General features: G+C 42.6%; 1 protein-coding gene across 8 annotated transcripts in view; it reads left to right on the top strand.

Moving 5' to 3' along the window:
- Window positions 1-24,793, top strand: part of TJP1 (tight junction protein 1) — a 259,492-nt gene that overhangs the window by 197,100 nt on the left and 37,599 nt on the right. For all 8 annotated transcript variants that reach the window (XM_027521550.1, XM_027521553.1, XM_027521549.1 and 5 more), the window contains 6 exons: window positions 3,595-3,719; window positions 4,658-4,760; window positions 14,873-15,149; window positions 18,272-18,375; window positions 18,959-19,127; window positions 19,330-19,477. In XM_027521550.1, coding sequence (XP_027377351.1) covers window positions 3,595-3,719; window positions 4,658-4,760; window positions 14,873-15,149; window positions 18,272-18,375; window positions 18,959-19,127; window positions 19,330-19,477 — 926 coding nt within the window. The remainder of the gene's footprint in view (window positions 1-3,594; window positions 3,720-4,657; window positions 4,761-14,872; window positions 15,150-18,271; window positions 18,376-18,958; window positions 19,128-19,329; window positions 19,478-24,793) is intronic.

Genomic DNA, 24,793 nt, shown 5'->3' with positions numbered 1-24,793 from the left:
AGCAGTGGGGCCTCTTTTGCTGTAGCCTCCTCAACAAAATGTGCTGTTAGACTTTAATTTTTTACCATTCTCTATGTGATTTTAATTTGTATTTCTCTAATTATGAGTTTTAACAGTTCATATCTTTGAATTGTGTGTTTCATTGGCTCTTTTTTCCCCCCACATTTTTCAGTGGTTTTTAATGTCAGTGTTTCAGAAGTATGGGCTGAGGACCCCGAAGGTCTCTGAAGTCTTTTTGTACTTAGTACAAACTATTTACATAACAACACAAAAAGATCATTTGTCTTTTTCACTGTGTTGATACTTGTAGTGAAGTTTCAGCAGCAGAGGTATGAGGTGAATCTGGCCTCAGCCCTGACAGATCAAGGAGTGTGGCACTAGACCCTCAGGGAGCCCTGGGCTCCCTAAGAGCGCTTCCAGTTCTGCTGCAGAGTAACTGAAAGTAGTAAAAGTTACTAGTTTTACTATGTCAGCTTGTGAAAAGACATTTAAAAAATCATCTGCCAGAGGAGCTGCAACTACGGAAGCCCATGTGGCCAAGAGCCCCTACTCTGCAACAAGAGAAGCCCATGCAACACAATTAGAGATAATCCTCCCTTGCTGCAATTAGGCAAAGCCCGGGCACAGCAATGAAAACGCACGCAGCATAGTCAGAAAGTAAATAAAAGTATTAAAAAATACAAAAATTAAAAGATACTAGCATGCTACCATATATTGAAATGGGAAATATGCATAAGGCATTTCTGCTTTATAGTGAAGTACTTATGTGCTGATTGAATTGCAAGCTCAACCAGCTGCGTATTGGTGTATGTGACACTGTTTTTATTTGAAGGAATGATTATCCAGACTGGAATGTTTGACAGGTATTTCTCTCCAGTAACTACTTGTTCCTTTAAGGAAGACAGCTGATAATATTTGTTTCCAGGCAAGGAAAATTGAATTTTTTCACAAAAATTTGGATTATCTGCCACCATGAGATGAGCTCAATACTTTGCAGTACTTTAAGACTGTGATTGCATTGGTGGTGATATTCATTAAAGCATAACTTTAAAAAGTGTTATATAATGATGGAATGTGTCATCATTTGAAGTATTTTCCAGATGACTAAAGACATCTCTTATAAGGCTTCCCTGATAGCTCAGTTGGTAAAGAATCTACCTGCAATTCAGGAGACCCTGGTTCAATTCCTGGGTTGGGAAGATGGAAAAGGGATAGGCTACCCACTCTAGTATTCTTGGTCTTCCCTTGTGGCTCAGCTGGTAAAGAATCCACCTGCAATGCCGGAGACCTGGGTTCGATCCCTGGGTTGGGAAGATCCCCTGGAGAAGAGAAAGGCTACCCACTCCAGTATTCTGGCCTGGAGAATTCCATGGACTGTATGTATAGTCTATGGGTTTGCAGAGAGTCAGACATGACAAAACGACTTTCAGTTTCATGCTATTATAAAATCACGATGGATAAAGTATCCATTCAAAGTCCAGAATGGGCCAGTGGACGGGTGTTCGTTTAACAACAAATACAGAAGGTCCTCTGTGTCAGTTTCAGGTTGCACACTACAGCCTCCTCCTAAGAAACTGTCACTTACCGATATAAAATGAAATGTGAATATCCATCATTACCTTAGAGACTTCCTAAAGTAACTCCTTTCCTTTTCAAATAATGTGTGTGGGAAAAAAATATTAAAATAGATTGAAAGCGTCTTCTTAATTCGCCACCCCCCACCCCCGACCCCACCCCTTGGTCGTGAATGTTGGATTTTGTCAAAGGCCTTTTCAGGGTCTATGAATTTAATCTCTGAATTTCCGCCGCCCCCCCCCCCCCCCCCCCCCCGCTAGTTTTACTAGTATATAACTCATATAATGGCTTTCCTAATAACACCAGTTTTGGAAATAAACCACCTTGTCATGGTGTATTTATATGATGTAGGCCTTTAAAAATGGTGTTAGGCTGTACTATTTGGAGGGGGCTCTATTTTGATCATGGGGAGTCATTATCACATTTAGATGTCAGTGTTATAATTGCTTCTTGAGAAGAGTTCAGAAATCTCCCTTTAATGTTAGAATGCTCTGGAACAGCTCATGGAGTTCCAAGGCTCTCTGGACATCGATGTTTTGGTGGAATTCCCCTGTGAAATATCTGTGCCTGGTATTTTTTGTGAGATAATTTCCTCATAACTATCTCTGTTTCTTCTCCAGAAATTGGGTTGTTTAAATGTAATTTCTAATAGAATCAATTTCAATAATCTGTATTTCCTTACAAAATTTTCCATTATCTGAGTTATCCCATTTATTTGAATTTGTTCTGTAGTCTCTTACGTTTTCTCATTGCGTACTAATAGTTGTTTTCTTTCTAATATTTCCTATTTTATTTATTTTTGAAATTTGAGCCCTGTGTCTAGCTGTTTTGAAATTTGGATATTCTCTTTTTCTGAATTATACCAAAGGTATGGTTTTGCCTAGTGATTTGCTTTGTGTTATTTTGGAAACATAAATTCAGGCAGTTGCCTTTACTTTGGCCACCCAGATGTTTTTCTGTTTGTTTTTCACATTAGCCTTATTTTGGGGAGGGTGGGCGGTAGCTTTACTGCAATGTAATTCATATACTATACAATTCACCCTTTAAAATGTATAATTTAGTGACTTTTTAGTTTAGTCACAGAGCTGTAGGACCATCACCACTTTTTAAACATTTCATTACCCTAAAAAGAAATAATGTACTCATAAACCATTCCTCCCCCATCTCTCCATCCATCTCCACCACCCTCAGTTCGGTTCAGTTCAGTTGCTCAGTCGTGTCCAACTCTTTGCGACCCCATGAATCGCAGCACGCCAGGCCTCCCTGTCCATCACCATCTCCCAGAGTTCACTCAAACTCACGTCCATCGAATCAATGATGCCATCCAACCATCTCATCCTCTGTCATCCCCTTCTCCTCCTGCCCCCAATCCCTCCCAGCATCAGAGTCTTTTCCAATGAGTCAACTCTTCGCATGAGGTGGCCAAAGTACTGGAGTTTCAGCTTTAGCATCATTCCTTCCAAAGAAATCCCAGGGTTGATCTCCTTTAGAATGGACTGGTTGGGTCTCCTTCCACCACCCTGGCCCTCAGCAGATCACCAGTCTACTTTGTCTTAAACGTGTTGGTCTTTAATCTCATATAAGAGGAATTGTATATGTGTGTGGTCTTTCGTAGTTGGCTTCCTTTAGATAGCATTGTTTTCCAGGTTCCCCATCTTGTAGCACATACCAACACTATACTCCTTTCTGTTGCAGATAAGAGTCATTTATGAATTGTTTGCCAGTGTTTGTGGTGATCATACTGGGGCACTGCCAATTCCCTCAAGAAACCTTCTGATAAGCCAAAAGGAACTGAGAATTTCAGTGTTGAGAATTTTTAAGTGTGTGGTAGTTCTTAACATTGGCGTGGTTGGCAGTTTTCAGTTTTCTGTTCCACCCAGCATTACATTCATTAGAGCTGTGTTCCCATACCAGGATCTCTCATCCTCGTGCGTGTCTGGACAAGTGAGGAGTGTTTTGTGTAGGACTGACTGTAGACGATGACCTGATAATGACATTTTACTCTAATTGTTATTTCAGGCTCCTGGATTTGGATTTGGAATTGCAATATCTGGTGGAAGAGATAATCCACATTTCCAGAGCGGGGAAACCTCCATCGTGATTTCAGATGTGCTGAAGGGGGGGCCTGCGGAAGGACAGCTGCAGTAAGTGTGCTTCTTTCTCCTCGTGGGCACCAGGTCACAGGTACTCTCCTGCCCTCTGCCACCAGCACATCATGCTAGTGATTCCTCTAAATTAATATGTGTTTATGCTTATCTGTCATAAATGGAAAGCTAGTTTCACTTACCTTAAGTAGGTCGCTATAAAAAATAAAGATAGTGAAAATAAAACTTGTTACTCAGTTTGGAGTAGAATCTAGCCTTCAGGAGCTGCTCACTAAGAGTCTTACCATTTCTTGTTAAGCAGGAAGATTAGCAAGATTGAAGAGAGGCAAAAAATGCACTTGCAAAAACATGAGTATGATTAGTAGGAGGACTGAAAGAAAACTGGAAGGAGAAAGGCTTTATCTTTAAAGATAGAATAACTTTTTCCAGGCTTATGACTTAGTGTCATTGAATGCATGTAACTGTACCAGCAGAAGTCATTTTGTGTGCTATAGTACCTGATCAGGGTTTCAAGGGTGGATCAAGTGGTAAAGATTCTGCCTGCAAATGCAGGAGACCCAGGTTCGATCCGTGAATCAGGAAGATCCCCTGGAGATGGGAATGGCAACCCACTCCAGTATTCTTGCCTGGAAAATCCCATTAACAGAGGAGCCTGGCGTGCTACAGTCCAGTGGATTGCAAAGAATTGGACATGACTTGGCCACTGACCAACAACAGCAGTATACCTGTTCAATCCTTTCAGGAACCTTTGTATTAATAGGTAAATAATAAATGACCTGTGGTTAGTTACTTGCTAAACATTTCTTGTGGGTGATCTGAAAGAAAATAGTTGTACATGTTTATAATTATTGATCTGAAGATAGATTAATTAGCCCATAATGGGAATATCTTTTTAAAATCCTATCTTGAAAACTCCTTTATAAACTTATCTGTGTGATTCTGTCTAACATGTTGTTTTGATCTTTTTTTTTCTTTAGGGAAAATGACCGGGTGGCAATGGTTAATGGAGTCTCCATGGATAATGTTGAGCATGCGTTTGCTGTTCAGCAACTAAGGAAAAGTGGGAAAAATGCAAAAATTGTAAGTGTTTTTTACCTCTAACTTTATAAAGGTACCAGCTGCACTGTTGATATGTTTTTGGTGTTTGATTTCATTCTTCCCATTTAAGAAAATAAAATCTGGGACAGTAGTTCAAGTTATTTACACATAGAGCACCTCTTCTGATACTGGTGGTACGTTTTGTTACTGGTGTGTATTTTCTCAAAGCTCAGATTCCAGGATTTTTTTGGTTGTAGAGGAAGGAAGGAATTCCTGGTTAAATAATTACTTCTTTATGGCTTAATATTTCCTTTTTTTAAAAAAACACTTAAATTAGGTGAAATCTTGACATATAATCCGTTTAAAGTCTATAGCCGTATTTTTCTGTTACAGGATTTGTTTAATAGGTAAAGTTTATGTCATCCCTTAAACACATAGCGTTGCTACCTTGTTACTGTGATACAGTTTGAGGAAAGAGAGAGTGGTAAGGGTTGTTTTGTTAGAATTGTTCAGGGTACTTTTGTTGTTTTTTCGTATGTTTGCTATGCTCTTACTTCATATTTAAAGTTTTTTTTTTTTCCCCCTGTTTTTCTTGTTTTTAGTAAGAAATTAAAGTTCAGTAATCTCTCAGTCAGTCAGTCCAGTCACTCAGTCGTGTCTGACTCTTTGCAACCCCTGAACCGCAGCATGCCAGGCCTCCCTGTCCGTCACCATCTCCCGGAGTTCACTCAAACTCACGTCCATCGAGTCGGTGATGCCATCCAGCCATCTCATCCTCTGTCGTCCCCTTTTCCTCCTGCCCCCAATCCCTCTCAGCATCAGAGTCTTTTCCAATGAGTCAACTCTTCGCATGAGGTGGGCCAAAGTACTGGAGTTTCAGCTTTAGCATCATTCCTTCCAAAGAAGTCCCAGGGTTGATCTCCTTTAGAATGGACTGGTTGGATATTGCAGTCCAAGGGACTCTCAGGAGTCTTCTCCAACACCACAGTTCAAAAGCATCAATTCTTCAGCGCTCAGCTTTCAGTAACTGGCCTCAAATCACAGTTAAAACTAGGCAGTTGTGACAGAGAATGGATTTAATGTTAAAATCCTACTTTAAAAAAATTACATCTACATAGAGACTTTCCTGGCTGTTCAGTGGTTAGGACTCTGTGCTTTCACTGCAGGGCATGGGTTCAGTCCCTGGTCTGAGAACTAGGTGCCTGCACGCATGTGGCCAAAAAAATATATACATATACATGTATATTTCTACATAGAGGAGCACCTTAGCCACTTGGCTACCCTTTTCTTTTTCATTTAAACTCTGAAATGCCTGATTGAGGTTCTGTGAGGCCTTGGCTCCTGTGTATGGAGCAGAAGGCAGAGACTGTCCTGCCCTGTCCCTTGAGAACCTTCTGCTTTGCAGCAGATTGGCTGAACCACAGTGGACCCAGCAGAGTGGAGAGAGCAGCAATGAGGAGGCCTGCCTTGGTATGACCTCTGGGAGCTGTGCTGAGAGCCAGAGGGGTGCTTCCTGAGACTGCCCTCACCCCCAGTCGGAGGCCCTGTCACTGGGTGCAGGCTGCCATGTCCACTGGTATGGACACTCTGCAGCAGTGTCCCTACTTTTCTCATGGCAGCGCTCCCAGTATTCAGTTACCGCATTCCAAATGACAGGCAGCTTCTAATGTGCAGGTGTGTTCAGAATTTTCATTGTAGTTGTGTTTTTACAGCTGTAACTCTGATGTTGTCTTAAAGTGTGGTTCATGTGCAGACTGGCTAGTTGATGGTAGAGTTTTTTCACAGTTTTTATAACAACATGAGATTGTAATGTTTACAGAAGCAAATGGCTAATTTTTATAATTGTTGGTTTTTATAAATTGAGTAAGTGTTCTTTGGTTGAGTTGCTGCATATTCCAGTTGAGTACCTTAGATAAATTGAATTTTTCCTCCTGTACCTGAAGTTATGGGCTTTAGCTCCAACTTCATTCTTCTAGAATATGGAACTGTTTTATTTTTTCATGCAGAATGTTCAGTGTGTATGCCCCACATCAATAATACATCCAGGAAAATTGTTATTTGTACTCCAGACTTTCTCACCATAGCAGTGATTTATAAGAAGCAATGATTTTCTGTTATGTATTTGAAACAGCACATGTACAAAGCAACCCGAGTCCTCCTCTCACTGCTTGTCTGTGTCATTTGGGAAGGTGGAACTCATGTTGGGCAAATATTTTCGCTCTTCAGGGAGAAGCTGTAGAGGGTTGGGTGGAATTCTGTTCAGTCACCAAAGGGTAGTTGTTCAGTTCTGCATCTAAAGAGAGTGGATCATGTCATCTGTTGATGCCAAGTTTTTCATCACTGTTTGAGGATAAAGCCATAGTATCTTACAATGTGGCCTTTCATTGCAAGAACCTCAGATGTGATATATGCTCCCCACCCCTGCCTAGTTCTGAGTAACCGGCTCCTTCCCTCCTGCTTTCTGATCTGCTAGTCTTCCTTCTTCCCTGTTCTCTTACATATTTATGGTTGTCAGTTTATATCTTTCCATTAACTAAAACCCTCCCTGGGTGTTAGGCTCAGTAAATTTCTTTTCCATTGAATTAAAATCTTAGAACTCCTTTGACAATATAACTACCATAAATATGCTTCATTTTGTTTAACAGCAGGTGAAGAGAAGATAGAAAAAGTGTTTATAGTGTACTGAACATGTATAATTTTTACTGAAATTCTGAACATACCAAAAAAAAGCATTATGAAGTGAATGGGCAGAAACTTTCCAGAGATGAGCTATGTGAACGCTCGAGTGTGTGGATGCATGGCTGTGTAGTGTCTCAGTGTATGCACACCTCACTCTTCCTCCCCCGCTTGCTCATGGGCATTTAAGTGTCCAGCTCCCACAGGTATTTTTTTTTTTTTTCCCACAGGTATTTTTTAAAAGTTGTGTTGAGAATTGTTATTTTGTACCTGCTTATTCAGTTCCTTTTCTTGGGAGTGGCTTTTTGGAGTCAGGTGGCATGAATGACTTGAGCTACGTGGGTTGCTGTTTTGCCAGTCAGAGAACCAGTAAGGTTTTGAGAGTCCAGTTTCATCAGCCCTTGACGTCTCTGCCAAGCTGATGGACTAAACTTACATCAAATGAGGAGTCTTATCTTTTTTTTTTTTTGGCCGTGCCTGATCTTCATTGCTGCGCGGGCTTTTCTCTAGTTGGGGTGAGTGGAAGCTACTCGCTAGTTGTGGTGCACAGCTTTCTCATTGCAGTGGCTTCTCTCGTTGTGTCAAATGAGGATTTTTAAATTACAGGTGGATTTGATTATCATGTGGTGTGTATATTTCCCATAATGTTCCTTTGCCTGTTCCTATCCTTTGCTCTTCCATCGTGATGCTGTCACACTAGTGTTTTTATATTAAGGTGATTAGCCTTTGTTGTATATACAGCATACATTGTTTTTCCAATTATTTTTTCAGTGTGTATAAGTTTATGGTATTTTTTGGTTTGTTTTTCTGTCACCTTGTTTCGTCATGGAAATGTTTTCATTTTTATCCGGTCCTATCTGTCAGACTTTTACTTGACTCTGCCTTTGGTGCTTACGGAAGTCTAAGCGTTTGGTGCTTAGCAGAGTTATGAGTGTATATCTTGTGTTTTATTCTGGTACCTATGAAATTTCATTATTTTATTTTATATTTGAATCTTTTATTCAGCTAGGCTGTTTTGAAGTAAGCATTTTCCCCCAATTTTTTTGTCAAAATTTTCACAGTTGGGACTTCCTGGCAGTTCAGTGATTAAGGCTTGTTAGCCTTCCAGTGCAGGGGGTGAGGAAGGGGTCAGTCCTTGGTCAGGGAACTAAGATGCCACATGCCTTGAAGCCATGAAACCAAATCATAAAACAGAAGCAAGACTGTAACAAATTCAGTAAAGATTTTAAAAATGGTCCTCATCAAAAAAAAAAAAAAACCTGAGAAAATATTTGTGTTAAAATCAGGCATGATCAGCAAGCCTTTGTGGGTTTATTCATAGTATAAATGGAGAATCATAGCAGGATTGGATATTTTTCAGTGAGTTAAATACTTACTGGGTGCAAATACTTCTCAGGGAACTTGAATTTCAGCAGGCTCCATGGGGAGGTACACATAATCATCAGCATAATGCACATAACCAGAGATGGAGAGGGCTTCAGGCGCAGATTTCAGAGGAGTGGTGTACACTCAACTCTCCTGGGGGAATGATAGGGAAAGCTTTGAGGACTCCATTGGTTACTTTGTTTTTGTTTGTATTGTGTGTGTGTGTGTGCGCGCGCGCCTGTGCACGCACTATGTAACTTCAGTCCTGTCCAACTCTGTGACCCTATGGACTGTATGTAGCCCACCAGGTTCCTCTGTCCATGGGATTCTCTGAGCATGCATACTAGTGTGAATTGCCATGCCCTCCTCCAGGGGATCTGTCTAACCTACGGTTTGAACCTGCATCTCCTGCATTGCAGGCAGATTCTTTACCCACTGAGCCACCTGGGAAGCCCTGTTGATATCTTGTTATTGTTGTTGTTCAGTTGCTAAGTTGTGTCTGACCTGTTGCTACCCCATGGACTGTAGCCCACTAGGCTTTCCTGTCCTTCACCATCTCCCAGTTTGCTCAAACTTATGTCCATCCAGTCGGTGATGCCATCCAACCATCTCATCCTCTGCCACCCTCTTTTTCTCCTGCCTTCAATCTTTCCCAGCATCACAGTCTTTTCTAGTGAGTCAACTCCTCATATGAGGTAGCAAAATTATTGGAGCTTCAGTATCACTCCTTTCAATAAGTATTAAGGGTTGATTTCCTTTAGGATTGACTGGTTTGATCTCCTTGGTTTCCAAGGGACTCTTAAGAGTCTTCTCCAGTACCACAGTGTAAAGGCATCAGTTCTTCAGTGCTCAGCCTTCTTTATGGTCCAACTTGCACATCCATACGACTACTGGAAAAACCATAGCTTTGACAATATGGACCTTTGTCCGCAAGGTGACATCTCTGCTTTTTAATGATGCTGTCTAGGTTTTCCATAGCTTTTCTTCCAAGGAGCAAACGTTTTTAAATTTCAAGGCTGTAGTCACCATCTACAGTGATTTTGGAGCCCAAGAAAATAAAATCTGTTACTGTTTCCATTTTTCCCCATCTATTTGCCATGAAGTGATGGGACTGGATTCCATGATCTTAGTCTTTTGAATGTTGAGTTTTAAGCCAACTTCCTCACTCTCTTCTTTTTCCTCTCCTCATCAAGAGGCTCTTTAGTTCTTCACTTTGTGTCATTAGGGTGGTGTCATCTGCATATCTGAGGTGGTTGATATTTCTCCCAGCAATCTTGATTCCAGCTTGTGATTCATCCACAAGCTGGATGGATATGATTATACCTTACTAGGGAGCAGTTGACGATCAAAGTGCTAACAGAATAGCTTCTAATACCAAATGTAGGAGATGGAAATAGAGGCAAAACTCAGGAAGGCCGTTAGGGGTGCCTTACAGGAGATGTGGCCGAGAAGGGCTCAGCAGGGCGGTACTGGGAGCAGCAGTGCTGGCGCCTTTCCTGTGTTCAGCACAGGCCTCAGCTGCCTGTCCTTTCCACATGCTAGCATCTTGCTCCTTGCTGACCTTCAGCTTCAATGTTATTCCCTCCGAGAGGCCTTCTCGGATCACTCTTAGTGGTCAAAAGGTATTGTATTAAGTGTGGAGCAGCCCTTTGAATAAAGTTAGTCACAAAAAGAAGAGAAAAGATGATGACTTGGAAATGAGTAGCACATGCATATGCCAGTTAGTAGGCAGAGGACAGGCTGGAGGTAAATAGGGTGGTACCTGGGGCAGGGAGTGGTAAATGATGAGGAAAGGTCATGCAGGAGGGGAGGGATAAGAATAAGCTCTTCTGAAAGGGTGTTGCTCATGAGGAGGAAGGATGGACTTGTCTTTGAGACCAGGAAGGAAGACTAAATAAATGAAATACTGAAAACATGTAGGCGTGGAGGGGATGTGAAGTGACTGATCTCTGCAAATCAGCCCAGATGCATGATGTCTCAGAGAACGGTCTGGGGCAGCCTTGTTAGTCGATTCCACAGAATCTAAGGCAGCTAGAGGTAGATGAGAGGATTGCAGAAGAAATGAAAGGATTCTCTGAAGTAAGATGAATTTGTAGAGGATGATGTCATCATAGAGTGGGGGGGTTCGGCCACCCAGAGGGGACCTAGCACAGGATCAGAGTTTGTCCTCATACACGACAAGCCTTATTGAGACACAGGTGACAGCTAACACTGTGCAAGTTGAAGGGGTGCAGCAGGCTGATGTGGCTTCATGGAATGATGACCATGGTATGTGTAGTAAGCATCCATCACCTCATAGAGATACAAAATTAAAGGAATAGAAAAGATTTTTTTTCTTTGAGGTGAAAACTCTTACAATTTAGTCTTATCAACTTTAATTATATTTGTTATGTTGTCCATGACACCCCTACTACTCATTTATCTTATAAAGGGAAGCTTAACACTTTCTGATTTTCTTCATCCAATCCCCCACCCCCACCACCTCTATAACCACAAGTCTGACCTCTTTTTCTATAAATTTGTTTGTTTTTGGAGTATAATTGACCTACAACACTGTGTTAGTCCCTGTTTAACAACACAGTGATTCTGTATTTCTCTACATTTCAAAGTCACCAAGATAAGTCTAGCTACATTATGTCACTACACAAAGGGATTGCACAGTTACTGTGTTTCCCACACCATACATTTCACACCCATGACCCATTTATTTTGCAACTGAAGTTTGTACCTCTTGGTTTCTCTCTTCTGTTTCTCTCCTCCTCTGGCAACCACCCATTTCTTCACTGTATCTGTAACTCCATCTTTATCTTGTTAGGTTTGTTCATCTGTTTTTTTAGATTCCACATATTATTTCACTTAATATAATGCCCTCCCGGTCCATTCATGTTGTTGCAAATGGCACATTATTTTCATGGCTGAGTAGTATTCGTGTGTGTGTGTGTGTGTGTGTGTGTATCAAATCTTCATCAATTAATCTATTGATGGATACTTGCATTGCCTCTGTTTCTTAGATATTGTAAATAATGCTGCAGTGAACATAGGAGTGCAAATGTCTTCTCTCTTTTCTTACTTTATTTTGGCCTTGTGGCATGTGGGATCTTAGTTACCCGGCCAGGGATTGAACTTGAGCCTCCTGGTGTGGAAGGTGGAGCCCTAACCACTGGACCACCAGGGGGTTTCCATAAACATCTTTTCTGTTCAGTGTTTTGTTTGGATAAATAGGAGTTGAATTTGCTGGATCATATGGTAGTTCTATTTTTAATTTTTTGAGATGGGTTATGCTATTTTCTGTCGTGGCTGCACCAGGTTACATTCCCACTAGCAGACCACGAGTACTTCCCTTTGCTCCACACTCGTGCTAGTTTCTCCCTCATCAACGCTTGTCATTTGCCCTTGTTTTTTTAATAATCGCTATTCTAACAGGTGGGAGGTGATAGCCCATTGTGGTTTTGATTGCCATTTCCCTGAGTGTTAGTAATATTGAGCATGTTTTCGTGTGCCTGTTAGCCATCTATATGTCTTCTTCCAAAAGATGTCTATTCAGATCCTTTGCCCAGTTTTCAATCGAGTTACTGATTTATGTATTTGTTGATACTGAGTTTTGTAAGATTTTGGTATATTTTGGATATTAACCCCTTGTGGGTCATGTCATTTGCAAATGTCTTCTCCCATTTCATCAGCAGCCTTTTCGTTTTGCTGATTGTTAACTTCACTGTGTAAAAGCTTTTCAGTTGGATGTAGTTCCATTTGTTTATTTTTGTTCTTCTTTCCCTTGCCTGAAGAGGCAGATACATGTACTGCCTGTGTTTTCTTCTAGGAGTTTTATGGATTCAGATCTTATATTTAAATCTTATATCCATTTTGAGTTTATTTTTTGTGTGTGGTGTGAAAGAGTAGTCCAGTGGAATCCTTGTACATGTAGATGTCCTGTTTTCCCAGCACCATTTATGGAGGAGGCTATATATTCTTGCCTCCTTTGTCAAGGATGAATCACCCGTGTCAGTCTGGATTCATCTTCTGGGCTTCCTGTTCTGTTCTAGTGATTAATGTGTCAGTTTTGGTGGTAATACCATGCTGTTTTGATGGCTGTAACCATGTAGTGTAGTTTGAGATCTGGACACATGTTGCCTCCAGCTTTATTCTTCATTTTCAGGATTATTTCTGGGTTGGTTGGTTTGTTTTTCTATTCAGTCTTTTGTTTTTCCATACACATTTTAGAGTTACTTGTTCTGTGGAAAATGCCACTGGTATTTTGAGAGGGATTACATTTGGTAAGTAGATTGCTTTGGGTGGTGTGATTGTGTTAACATTAATTCTTCCAGCCCATGAACTTGTAGCTTTCCACGTTTGCCTCTTGTCTTTAGTTTCTTGCATCTGTGTCTTTCTATTTTCCAAATTAGGTCTTTTATCTCCTTAGTTAGATTGTCTCCCAGGAATTTTATTTTCTGATGTAATTTATAAATGGGATTGTTTTCTTAATTTCTCTTTCTGATAGTTTGTTGTTAGTGTATAGAAATGCAACAGATTTCTGTGTATTAGTTTTTTATTCTGCAACTTTGCTGAACTTATTGATGAGCTCTGGTAGTTTATTGGTGGTGTCTTTAGGATTTTCTTTGTGGTATCATGTCATCCTCACACATCAACAGGTTCCTACTTCCTTTCCAGTTTGGATTTCTTTTTCTTGTCTGATTACTGTAGCTAGGACTTCCAGTAGTACTTTGAGTAAAAGAGTGACAGTGGGGATCCTGGTCTTAGAGAAAATGCTCTCAGCTTTACACCACTGAATATGATGTTAGCTGTGAGCTTATATATGACCTTTTTCATGTGAGCTATGTTCCCTCTATATGCACTTAGTTGAGTTTTTTTTTTTTTTCTTTTCAATCATACATGGATGTCAGATTTTATTAAAAAGCTCCATGGCCAGGGGTCCTGGTGTCAGCCTGCTGGTGGGTAGAACTGGGTGGCTGGCTGTGTGGCCAGGGGTCCTGGTGTTGGCCTGCTGGTAGATGGAGTCAGGATCCTGTGTGTCCAGGACTAGTGCCCAGGGTAGCCAGGCTGGTCCTGGGGTCTCTGGCCACAGGGTCCTGAAAGTATAGGGACTGGTGCTGGCCTTCTGGAGCGGCTAGGTCCTGACTTAGCAGGCTCAGGGCTGTGGGGTCCTGGGGCTGCAGAAAATCATTCAAACACCCAAGCCTGACATCTTGTCAAACTTGGGAAGAAGGCTGTTGAAACTAGGAGGGAGTTGATGGATTTAGGAGAATAGGAGGTCATGGAGGAGTCAGAAACAAGATGGACAGGTAAGAGTTTTAGTAGATGATGGTGTCAGAAGTAGAAGACAGGAGTGTTCCCCAAGGAGATCTTGCAGATCTCTGATGAGAGCACGTGTACACAGTGTGGGGAGACAGGGTCCAGGCCAGGGAGTAGGCGGCCCCTTTGTGAGCAGACAGTGCACACAGACCTTGATCTTCCGGAAAGTGAGGGAAAGAAATGGACAGGGAAACTTAATCACCACCAGAGCCAGCCAGGAGAAAAAGCCGAAAGACGTTCATACCTGGACCAGAAGGTACACATTTTGGAGAGAGAATCTGAGAGCAGTTTATATTGATAAAGTATCATGAAGTTATTAGCTCCAGCATACTCGTCCAGTGTTAGTGTGGAGGTGCAGTGAATTTGCCTCTTAGAGTTCCCACAGGACACTTGCGGTCCTTGGTCCTGATGGATTCTGAAGCTTGTAAGGAATGGAGTTGGGCCTGCAGTGGTTTGGTAGCTCTGTGGGATGCTCAGTGGTGTTAAGGGTACAGCACTCCTGCCTTTATTCAGACCACTAGCAGTTACTAGTTCCCCTTTAAGCTTGTGATTATTACACGTAGAAGGTGTTCTGAATTAAATAAAAACTTTATTAGCTCTCGATTCCAATGTGCTTCTTAACCAGATCTTTTACCAGTAAAGCAGGAAAGATAACCAGTATGGAAATGTGTTTCTTAGTAATTGGTTATATTTATCTATTATGTCTGTTATTCATAATTAATATGAGACCAGAAAAATGTGATTTTCCTCTCCGAAGAACTGAAGGTGCATCTGTCAACTCATACTGTCCCCTTTCTTATTTGTAGACCATTCGAAGGAAGAAGAAAGTTCAGATCCCAGTAAATCGTCCTGATCCTGAGCCTGTGTCTGAGAACGAAGAGGACAGTTACGACGAGGAAGCGCATGACCCGAGAAGTGGCCGTGGGGCCCTGGCAAACAGGAGGAGCGAGAAGAGCTGGGGCCGAGATAGGAGTGCCAGTCGGGAGAGGAGTCTGTCCCCGCGGTCTGACAGGCGGTCTGTAGCCTCCAGTCAGCCTGCTAGACCCACCAAAGTCACCCTGGTGAAGTCCCGGAAGAATGAAGGTATTTTCTGCCAATCTAGCCTTTTCACATGAGAATTTTAAGACTGATTTTAATGAGAAGTAAATTTGCTGTCTCTTGACATCTTTGCTCTGTTGTCCTTTGTTATCTTTGTTCTTGTGTCCTTTTGCTTATTAAAAGCACATCCTGTTACTGCAGGCCTCAGGGGTTGTCAGTTTCCTCCTCTTTTTTGTTGTAGCAGATAACATGTCCAGTAGGAGTGTTAGGTTAGCTCTGTGAGTAGGACGTGCCCTGCCGTCCTTGCACCAGTTGCAGCGCAGTGTTGACTTCGTGGTCAGGCTCGGGTTGGGCTGAGTCATGGCTGCATCCGCGTCCCGCAGAGAGCGCTGGCTGGGGAGAGGGGCAGCTTGCTGCCCCAGATGGAGAGCTGGGATGCTACTCTAAGGAAAGGACGCAGCTGTCAAAACTCGGTGGCTGCAGCCTGGCTGCTTGCCCTCAGGTAGTCACAGTCCATACCGGAAGAGTCTGGTGGGCGCCTCGCAGCACTGCTGTGGGTGTGTCTCTCCCACACAGGAAAGCACTGTGTGACAGCTTTGACGAAAAGGCGCAATAGTCTCTCCAGCTTTGCTTTGATTTGCTTTCCCGAAACCTGAAGCATCCCCTCCTCACAGCTCCTGCTCCCTTGTCCACGAACTTCTTAGTCAGACGGTCTGTGTTCAGAAATGCTGCTTCTCGTTCACCACGCACGCTTCAGCCCCCTCTCTGTACCTGCTCCCAGGACTAGTCACTGCCCCCCACTTCAGTATCTGGTGGGTGCTCTGGTATCTGCTCCTGGAACTGGTCACACTGAATCCAGTAGGAATTTCCAGTCTGTATCTTACCTTTTCAGCACCATTTCATAGTTCACCACTCCATTTTTTCATGTTTTCTTTTGGCTTCTGCAATGCTGCGGGTGTCAGGGCTTCCCCCACCTTCTGTAGCCTTGGCAAGCTCATTATATTCATCCTACCTTCCAGTGTTCTGTGAATTTTTTCCTGGGGTGTTGAGGAGCTCTCATGATGGTGCAGCTCCTTCCCCACGCCTGTGTGCACCCCAGGGTCCCGGCTGGCTCAGACCTGTTCACTGAAGCGTCCTCCATGGCCCTCAGACTCAGCACATCTCCAGCAAAACTCCCGTGTCCCTCTTGGAATGTTTCCTCATGTTTCTTACACAGTAGCCCATTGATTGTCCTTCTGCACCTGGTGTCTCAGGCCAGCCACACTCACTGTGGCATGATTACCTGCGCCGCTGTCTGCTCGGCTTCCCTGTGTCTGCTGAGTGTGCAGCCGCCCTGCTGTCCTGCTCCTCCCTTCTCCACCCCCACCCCTCATCCAGGCCACCAGCACCTTCTCTTCTCCCATCGTTGCTGACATGTGATAAACAGTATGTGTTAGTATGTAAAGTTGTGTATATCTGAGGTGTGCAGTGTGATGCTTGAGGTGCATACACACTAGAAAATGATCACTACTGTCAAGTCAACCCACATGGGTTTTGGCGGTGGGGTGGTGGGGCTCACTGAGGAGCACCATACCGCCCTTTCTTAACTGGACTCACTCACCCTTGTGAGCTCGTCCCTGGGGCTCCTGTTGGTTCTGCTCCTTGGGTTACAGGGCCTCTGGGGCGCTGCTGTGCCTGACTCTACCTACACTTAGGCTTCATCAAACTTGCCTCGTCTTCCTTCATGCCTTCTGCTGTGTCTGTTTTTAGCCATTCTGTTTGTGCCACTGCCCGCGCCGCGCCCCCCCCCCCCCCCCCGCCCCCACCACACAACCTCACTCTTCAGCTTTAGTGGCAGTGTTTCTTAGATGGAGCGTCAGCTTTAGTGTTTGCTTCTCGGGGCCGAGGGGGAGGTGCCCTCTGTGACCCTCCCCTGGCACAGAGTGCTGTACTGCCTGGTCTGAGCTCCACCGAAGCTGGACTGTGGTGACATCCTTTCCCTGCTGCCAGAGCACGGGGCTGCCTCTTGCTGCTTTTCTCTGTAGAGCCTCCCACGTCCTTCATATTTACCAGAGAAATACTTGGGATAAATGATTCTTTCATATACAGGAAATATTTCAGAGTCATCTCTGTATGGGCCATTTATAATTTTTTTTCCCATTTATAATTTTTAAATCCTAAATAAGGACAGTCTTTTAATCAACACTTTATTTCTGAGAGATATGATGACTGTTTCTGAAGCACAGAGTAGACTGTGTAGATTCTGTAAAGTCTTTTTTTTTTTTTTTTTGTCCCAGTTATTTCTGTTTGTCAACACTCTTTGTATATTTACCTTAAGTTAAACTGTAACTTTGATGTAGCTTCTAAAAGCCTGAGTAGCAAGTCTTAGCCCACCTTAAAAATAACACTTATTTCCCTTCTATTTTTCTTGCTCCCAGTTAGATTCCTAACACAACCAGGAGCAATCTTGTTCCTATAGACATTATACTGATTGTATATTGTTCTAATTTTTAAAAAATAGTCCATCGCTCTGCAGGCCCCTGGATGGGTTTTTGGACTCTGCTGGTAATATCTTTAGTTCTGACTGCTCCCCTGCCCACAGGTCCTGTTCCTGCTGCTGCATCCTGGGTGCTCTGCTGGCTGCTGGAAGGACTGGCATCCTTAACTGCTCCCCTCTCTGCTCGGCTCCTTCCAGGCCCTAGTTCTAGTGGCTCGTGCTGATGTTCTGCATATGCCTCTCGGAGTTGGATGGGTTTAGGACCCAAAATCCTCTTCTGTAGGAACTGGGGGAAACAAAAATTGTATACACATGGTAATACAAGTCATCACTAAAATCATTGAGCTTCCCAGGGTATTTGTTTTCAGAATTGTTATCATTAAACTTTCCAAGAACCTGGTGCATCAGCCTGACAGGTCAGAGGGGATGGTCTTCTCTTCAGTCCTCTCTCTCTGCACAGTGAGGGCATGAGTGTCAGTCTGCTGTTGGACCACGGACTTGCCCTGTGCTTTCACACTGATGGTGACAACTTCTGATGACACGAGGAAATGTCTTCTTTGCAGGAAGGCCAATAACTTATTGATTGTACTTAAAAACTTTCTTTATGCAGTGATTATTTGTTTCATACTTTTAAACTCTATTTAAGTGTCTTGGGATTTTACACTAAAGACATTTAAATATATTATTTCAGAATATGGTCTTCGATTGGCCAGCCATATATTTGTGAAGGAAATTTCACAAGATAGTTTGGCAGCAAGAGATGGCAATATTCAAGAAGGCGATGTTGTATTGAAGGTATAGTCATGTTCTTAACATTTTGATGAACTGCAGTAGAAACAAGTTCTAGTGTGACCACATAGCTCCTTTTCATATTTGAATGGATTTTTCCAAGAAGAATTAGAAATCAGTATTTGGGGGACGGTATAGCCTGCCATGACTGTTACTGCATGTCAAGACTGATGCTTTTCTTTGGGCGTTGTGTTGTCCTGGAGAATTAATAGCTCCAGAAGCATATTATTCACTAACAGGAGTTACTTTGTAGACAGATTTGCCTGTTGTTCCACTTTAAGTGGTTTTGATGACTCCTCCAGATGTTACTGAAATGTCAGCTTTATTGGTTTGCTCATAAGTCACAGAAAGTGACCAGGAAGAGGTAGAGGGTGTGATGTGGGCTCCTCTGGCAGAGCAGCTGTGTAGTGAGTGTAGTGAAGGTTTATCATTTCGGGAAGGAGTACTTTGATAGTTTAGGAAAGTGTAAAGGGAATATTTTAGCTCTCAGAGCAAGCCTGGGAGCAGCTGAGATATTGCTGTCCATGTCTAAGTTAATGCTTGTATTTTTGTCATTTAGCTTCAAACTACAGTTTCTTTTCTGTTGCAGATAAATGGTACCGTGACGGAAAACATGTCACTGACAGATGCGAAGACGCTGATCGAGAGGTCTAAGGGCAAGTTAAAGATGGTGGTTCAGAGAGATGAGCGGGCTACCCTGCTGAATGTCCCTGACCTTTCTGACAGCATCCACTCTGCTGACGCCTCCGAGAGGGACGGTGAGTGTGGTTCTGTTTCTAGAGACCCTCAAGGTGATCTGTTGCTTAAAGTGGGAAGGTCGGACATGTTTGAGTTTAAGTTAATGCTTAAATCCACCATTGTATGGGAAATTGTATTTAGTAATTTATTTCCTTTATCATTGGAGTGCCTTATATTTTACTATAATCTTGGGAAAATAAACAGCACCCTTTTGTTTAACAGATATTTCAGAAATCCAGTCACTGGCATCAGACCATTCAGGTCGATCCCACGACCGGCCTCCCCGTCACAGCCGCTCTCGGTCTCCTGACCAGCGGTCCGAGCCTTCTGACCATTCTAGACACTCTCCACAGCAGCCCAGCAGTGGCAGGTAATCACTCTCTGTTGTGTAAAGTAAAACAGTGGTGTGTGTGCTTGATGCATGCTTCTGGTTTTGCTTAGAAATAAAACTAGAAGATAGATTTTCTTTTGATTACTTAAATTTGCTTTGTGTTTCTCCATCAGTTTATGTATTTCTTACCTGGAATAACAGAAGTCAGTCAAAAATGTTTTAGGTATGTGATCCAAATCTTGTCACCACTCACCTCTGTCTTAGTGGCTCAAAACTACTGTAGATAGTATGTAAATGAATGGACATGGCTGTTTTCCAGTAAAACTTTATTTTTAAAAATACAGTTGGCTCTTGGCTGCAGTTTGCTTAGCTACTGCATTAGAAGATGCTAACAAGTTTTAGGACAAATTAAATGTGTATGGTAGTATCTTTTAGTGGAGATTAACCTGGACTTTTGTTTTTCCCTTTAAAGTACACTGTGTGGTATTTATTTACGTCAAAGGGTCTGCCATGCTAGTATTATGTGACTTACCTGAGTTTATGTTCTGAGGGGGTCACATGCACATTTGAGAATCTGAAAAAAAAAGATGATCTTTCTCTCCAGAAAGATGCACATTCACAGATACATGTAGCATTTTATGTAAGATTTCTGGACGTGCTCAGGGCTCTGTTGGCCAACAGTGGACCTAGGTTTTAGCAGCAGTCCACGTGGAGCTCTTCTGTGTGCACTTAGTCAAGTCCAGAGCTGACCAGTTTAAGATTCACTGTGATTGTTTGTGACTGACTTGCATGAAGGTGGTGTTCACCTAAGCCATGAAATCACTAAAATTGCCAAGAGAAACAAGAGATAGAATGCCCAGAAGTGGATACAGTGAGTGTTTCCCAAGGATGCTGAGGAAACAAATGAGAAGTACCTCCCGGAAGAGAGCTTTCCTGAAGACTTTCAGAAATCACCCTGACACAGTTGTTGCACACTGCTGATTTTAGCTATTTGTGAATCTGATTCTTTCTGAATTTCAGATTTTAGATTTATAAATTGTATTAACCCTGATCTTTGTAATTAACATTATAATGATTTTTTAAGGAATATTATAGTACGTTACATGCAAAACTGACTAATAACCGATTACTAATTTTAACTGCTGTACATTAACATCTTAATTCTGAAAATCTTGCTGACATGGCGCATCCCTTACCTGGAAAAGGACGGCTGCCCGCAGCACATACACAGCAATAGAGCTGACACCCAGATGAGTCATGGGGCGTGGTGCAGTCCTAACACAGTTCTCTCTCCTAGAAGCCAGGCTAGCAGCAAGCAGTTTGGACATGATTTTCCTTTAAAAAGAAAGAAAGAAAGACTCATGAAAATTTTGGCCATTTGTATCTATTGTAACCAAATTCTAAACTTTAGATAGGTCTTTTTAGTACCTACATTTTTTTCATTTAGATTTCCTAAATATTTGGCATCTGTAACTTTAAATGTTGAAGAGGGTTAAAAAAATTTTTTTTTAGGTGTCTTCCTATTATATTGGAGTGTTTTACTTCTCTTGAGAGCCTCAAGTATTCTTATAGGTGACACCAGTTATATGAGATCTTTGAAAAGTATAGAATCTTGGGCCTGCTTCTGAGTTCATCTGGGATGGAGGCAGGGAATAATACTTTAAGTTTCTAATATAATAGCATTCTCTTCTGCATGTTACCACATAGCAGATCCTAAGGAGAAGACAGTATTTTGGCTACAGAAGACAAAAAGTCTGCAGATTTATTTTCATGTTTGTGCTGATAATATAATTCCTGAAACTTTAACCTGCCTAAAGGCAGGATGAAAAAATAGTACCAGTTGCTTAAAGGTTTTATTTCCTCCATAAAGTTACTATTAAAATCCAAACAACTGTGCAATTTTAATTTAGAGTGTCCTTGCATTTTGAGAAACACTTTAGATATCAGTTCAGTCACTCAGTCATGTCTGACCTTTGCGACCTCAGGGATTGCAGCACTCCAGGCTTCCCTGTCCATCACCAGCTCCCAGAGTTTGCTCAGACTCATGTCCGTCAGTCAGTGATGACATCCAACCATCTCATCCTCTGTCGGCTTCTTCTCCTCCTGCCTTCAATCTTTCCCAGCATCTTTTCCAACGAGTCTGTTCTTTGCATCTGGTGGCCAAAGTATTGGGAGTTTCAGCTTCAGCATCAGTCCTTCTGATGAAGATTCAGGACAGATTTCCTTTAGGATGGACTGGTTGGATCTCCTTGCAGTCCAAGGGACTCTCAAGAGTCTTATCCAACACTACAGTTCAAAAGCATCATTTCTTCGGTGCTCAGCTGTCTTTATAGTCCAACTCTCACATCCATACATGACTATTGGGAAAACCATAGCTTTGTCTAGACAGACCTTTGTTGGCAAAGTAATGTCTCTGCATTTTAATATGCTGTCTAGGTTGGTCATAACTTTTCTTCCAAGGAGCAAGCGTCTTTTAATTTCATGGTTGCAGTCACCATCTGCAGTGATTTTGGAGCCCCCCAAAATAAAGTCTGACACTGTTTCCCCATCTGTTGGCCATGAAGTGATGGGACCGGATGCCATGATCCTAGTTTTCTGAATGTTGAGTTTTAAGCCAATTTTGTAATTCTCCTCTTTCACTTTCATCAAGAGGCTCTTTAGTTCCTCATTGCTTTCTGACATAATGGTGGTGTCATCTGCATATATGAGATTATTGATATTTCTCTTGGCAGTCTTGATTCCAGCGTGTGTTTCATCCGTCTTTAGATATAGTATGAGAGTAAAATCCTAGTATAAAAAACACCATGGAACGTCCTTGTGTTGTTTAAACAGATGCTTTTGTTTTACAAATGTTATAATTCTGCAGTTTAAAAAGTGATAGAAAAAGACAAGTGAGAAAAGTTTGTTTAGTGTGTAAAACACTACTGCCTCCCGTGGATTTCTGAATATCTCTGTGTTTGTAAGACTGCAGTTACCTGCAGAGAATAGTAACCTTCATTTTGTCAGAAATGGAGCAACCTTCTGTTGTCAGAAGCAACAGAATGCAGTCATCTCTTTGGACTTTGAAGCCAGTTTTCCTGGGTTTGAGCCCCAGCCTGTCATTGGTTACTTGCACCACCTTGAATCCCTCTCTGAGCTTTAGTTTCCTCATTTGATGTAAAGAAGGCATCATACACCACAAAGTTGTGAAAGGTGATTGGAACACCTGGCCCAGATATTAGCGGCTTCCTTTATTACAGTGATTGGTAGTAGGAGCAGTTCATGCTGTAGACTGTCCACATGTGCTTTCCTGTGTGCTCACATTGACCATTTCTAAGACGATTTCCTCATTCCGTAGGCTAGTCATTTAAGCTAAGGATAAAGTCCAGGGTTATGTTGTTGACAAGAGAATTAAAGCCTCTTGGCCTTTAAACAGACTCAAGTGTTTGCCCTTCCTGGAGTAGAGAAAGAAAGGGAAGGTTACTCAAGGGAACAGAAACCTTTAGAGCCTTCCCTTGTGACCTAAGTAGGTTCCTCTGCTGCTGCTGCTAAGTCGCTTCAGTCATGTCCAACTCTGTGCAACCCCGTAGACAGCAGCCCACCAGGCTCCCCTGTCCCTGGGATTCTCCAGGCAAGAACACTGGAGTGGGTTGCCATTTCCTTCTCCGATGAATGAAAGTGAAAAGTGAAAGTGAAGTCGCTCAGTCGTGTCCGACTCTTAGTGACCCCATGGACTGCGGCCCACCGAGGTCCTCCGTCCATGGGATTTTCCAGGCAAGAGTACTGGAGTGGGGTGCCATTGCCTTCTCCAGATTCCTCTACATGACGTTCTTTTCTTAGAGAGCTGAGTTCCGAGCACAGCACACGTGCTCACTTCTTATAATCAGATGAACAGTGTATCCTTGTCGTTGTCTAGAACGGCAGCTGGCAAACTGCAGCTAGTGGGCCAGATCCAGCCTGCTGCCTGGTTTTGCAAATAAAGTTTTGTTGGAACCCATCCTGCAGTGTCATAACTGTGAAAAGTTGGCAGAGAGTGCCTGGCCCACGGAGCCATTTACAGAAAAAGTCTGCCAGTCCCTCCCTGGTCTAGGATGTTAAAATAGTTTTGTTTGTAAATTAAAAAATAATATGTGTGTAGAGAGTGTTAATTGGAGAAGGAAATGGCAACCCACTCCAGTGTTCTTGCCTGGAGAATCCCAGGGACGGGGCAGCCTGGTGGGCTGCCGTCTCTGGGGTCACACAGAGTCGGACACGACTGAAGTGACGCAGCAGCAGCAGCAGAGAGTGTTATTACAGTGATTTTGTTAAATCACTTGATGCTTGTTGCTAGGTTCTGTATATTTTATTCAATGTCGTTCCACTGCCTGCTCTGGACTGAGACTCTGCTCAGGATGGAGCTGGGAGCCTCACTGGGGCACTGCCTCGTTCTGATTGACAGGAATGTCAGTAAGGGGGCTGGCTCATCACTATAGAGTATTCGAGGTGCAGAGGGATACCCTTCCTTCTTAGTTTTTCTTCAGTCATTCCTTACTAAAAGTTGTTCATTTCTTCAGAAATTACACTTGCAGAATGATGGGTCTGTTTTCTTTCTAATTCAGGTGGCTAGGTTACTTTGTTGTCACCATCAAACCAAACGAACGCGCAGGAGGAGAATCTCTGTGCAGACTGATAGGCATCATGAAAGCTGCTTGTCACAGTGAGCAGTACAGGCATTATTTCTTCAAAAGCATACACCACATGTATTTCTAGAAAATGTTGCAGTGTATAAAGAACAGATTTTAAATTGTGAGAGCTTAGCTTGCAGATACAGTCCAGTGAATGTATGGTGGTCATTCCTTGCTCTCTCAGCACGCACAGGGGCAGCTCTCGCTTCTCTGCCTGAGCACCTACCCAGAATCTCCATAGTGCTCACTCTGCCTTGCTCACCCTCTAATCCACTATGCCATGCTGTAATTTTTGAGTTGCTGTCGAGGAGAAACTGCAGTGTGTAATATCTGTGTGTTTTCATATATAACTTAGGGGATTAACTGGTGGGAGCATTCTGAGTTATCAGACTTGATTGCACCTTGGTTTTTCTTCCTCGTATGTGTTAGGGGCCCACCGTGCTGAACTCTGTCAGTGGAGAAGAACTTGGGAGCCTGGTTTAAGTTACTTTCTGAGTTTCTGTTTTTTACTATTAGGGTCGAGATACTCCAGTGGTCGTTCAGTTCAGTCGCTCAGTTGTGTCCAGCTCTTTGCGACCCTTTAAATTGCAGCACGCGAGGCCTCCCTGTCCATCACCAACTCCTGAAGTTCACTCAAACTCAGTGTCCATCGAGTCGGTGATACGACTCATCCTACGAAAGCAACTTTATACTTTCCTTTCAGAAACACTTA

The sequence above is a fragment of the Bos indicus x Bos taurus genome, chromosome 21 (assembly GCF_003369695.1).
Source record: "Bos indicus x Bos taurus breed Angus x Brahman F1 hybrid chromosome 21, Bos_hybrid_MaternalHap_v2.0, whole genome shotgun sequence".
NCBI lineage: Eukaryota > Metazoa > Chordata > Mammalia > Artiodactyla > Bovidae > Bos > Bos indicus x Bos taurus.
This window is presented reverse-complemented; position numbering and strand designations above follow the sequence as displayed.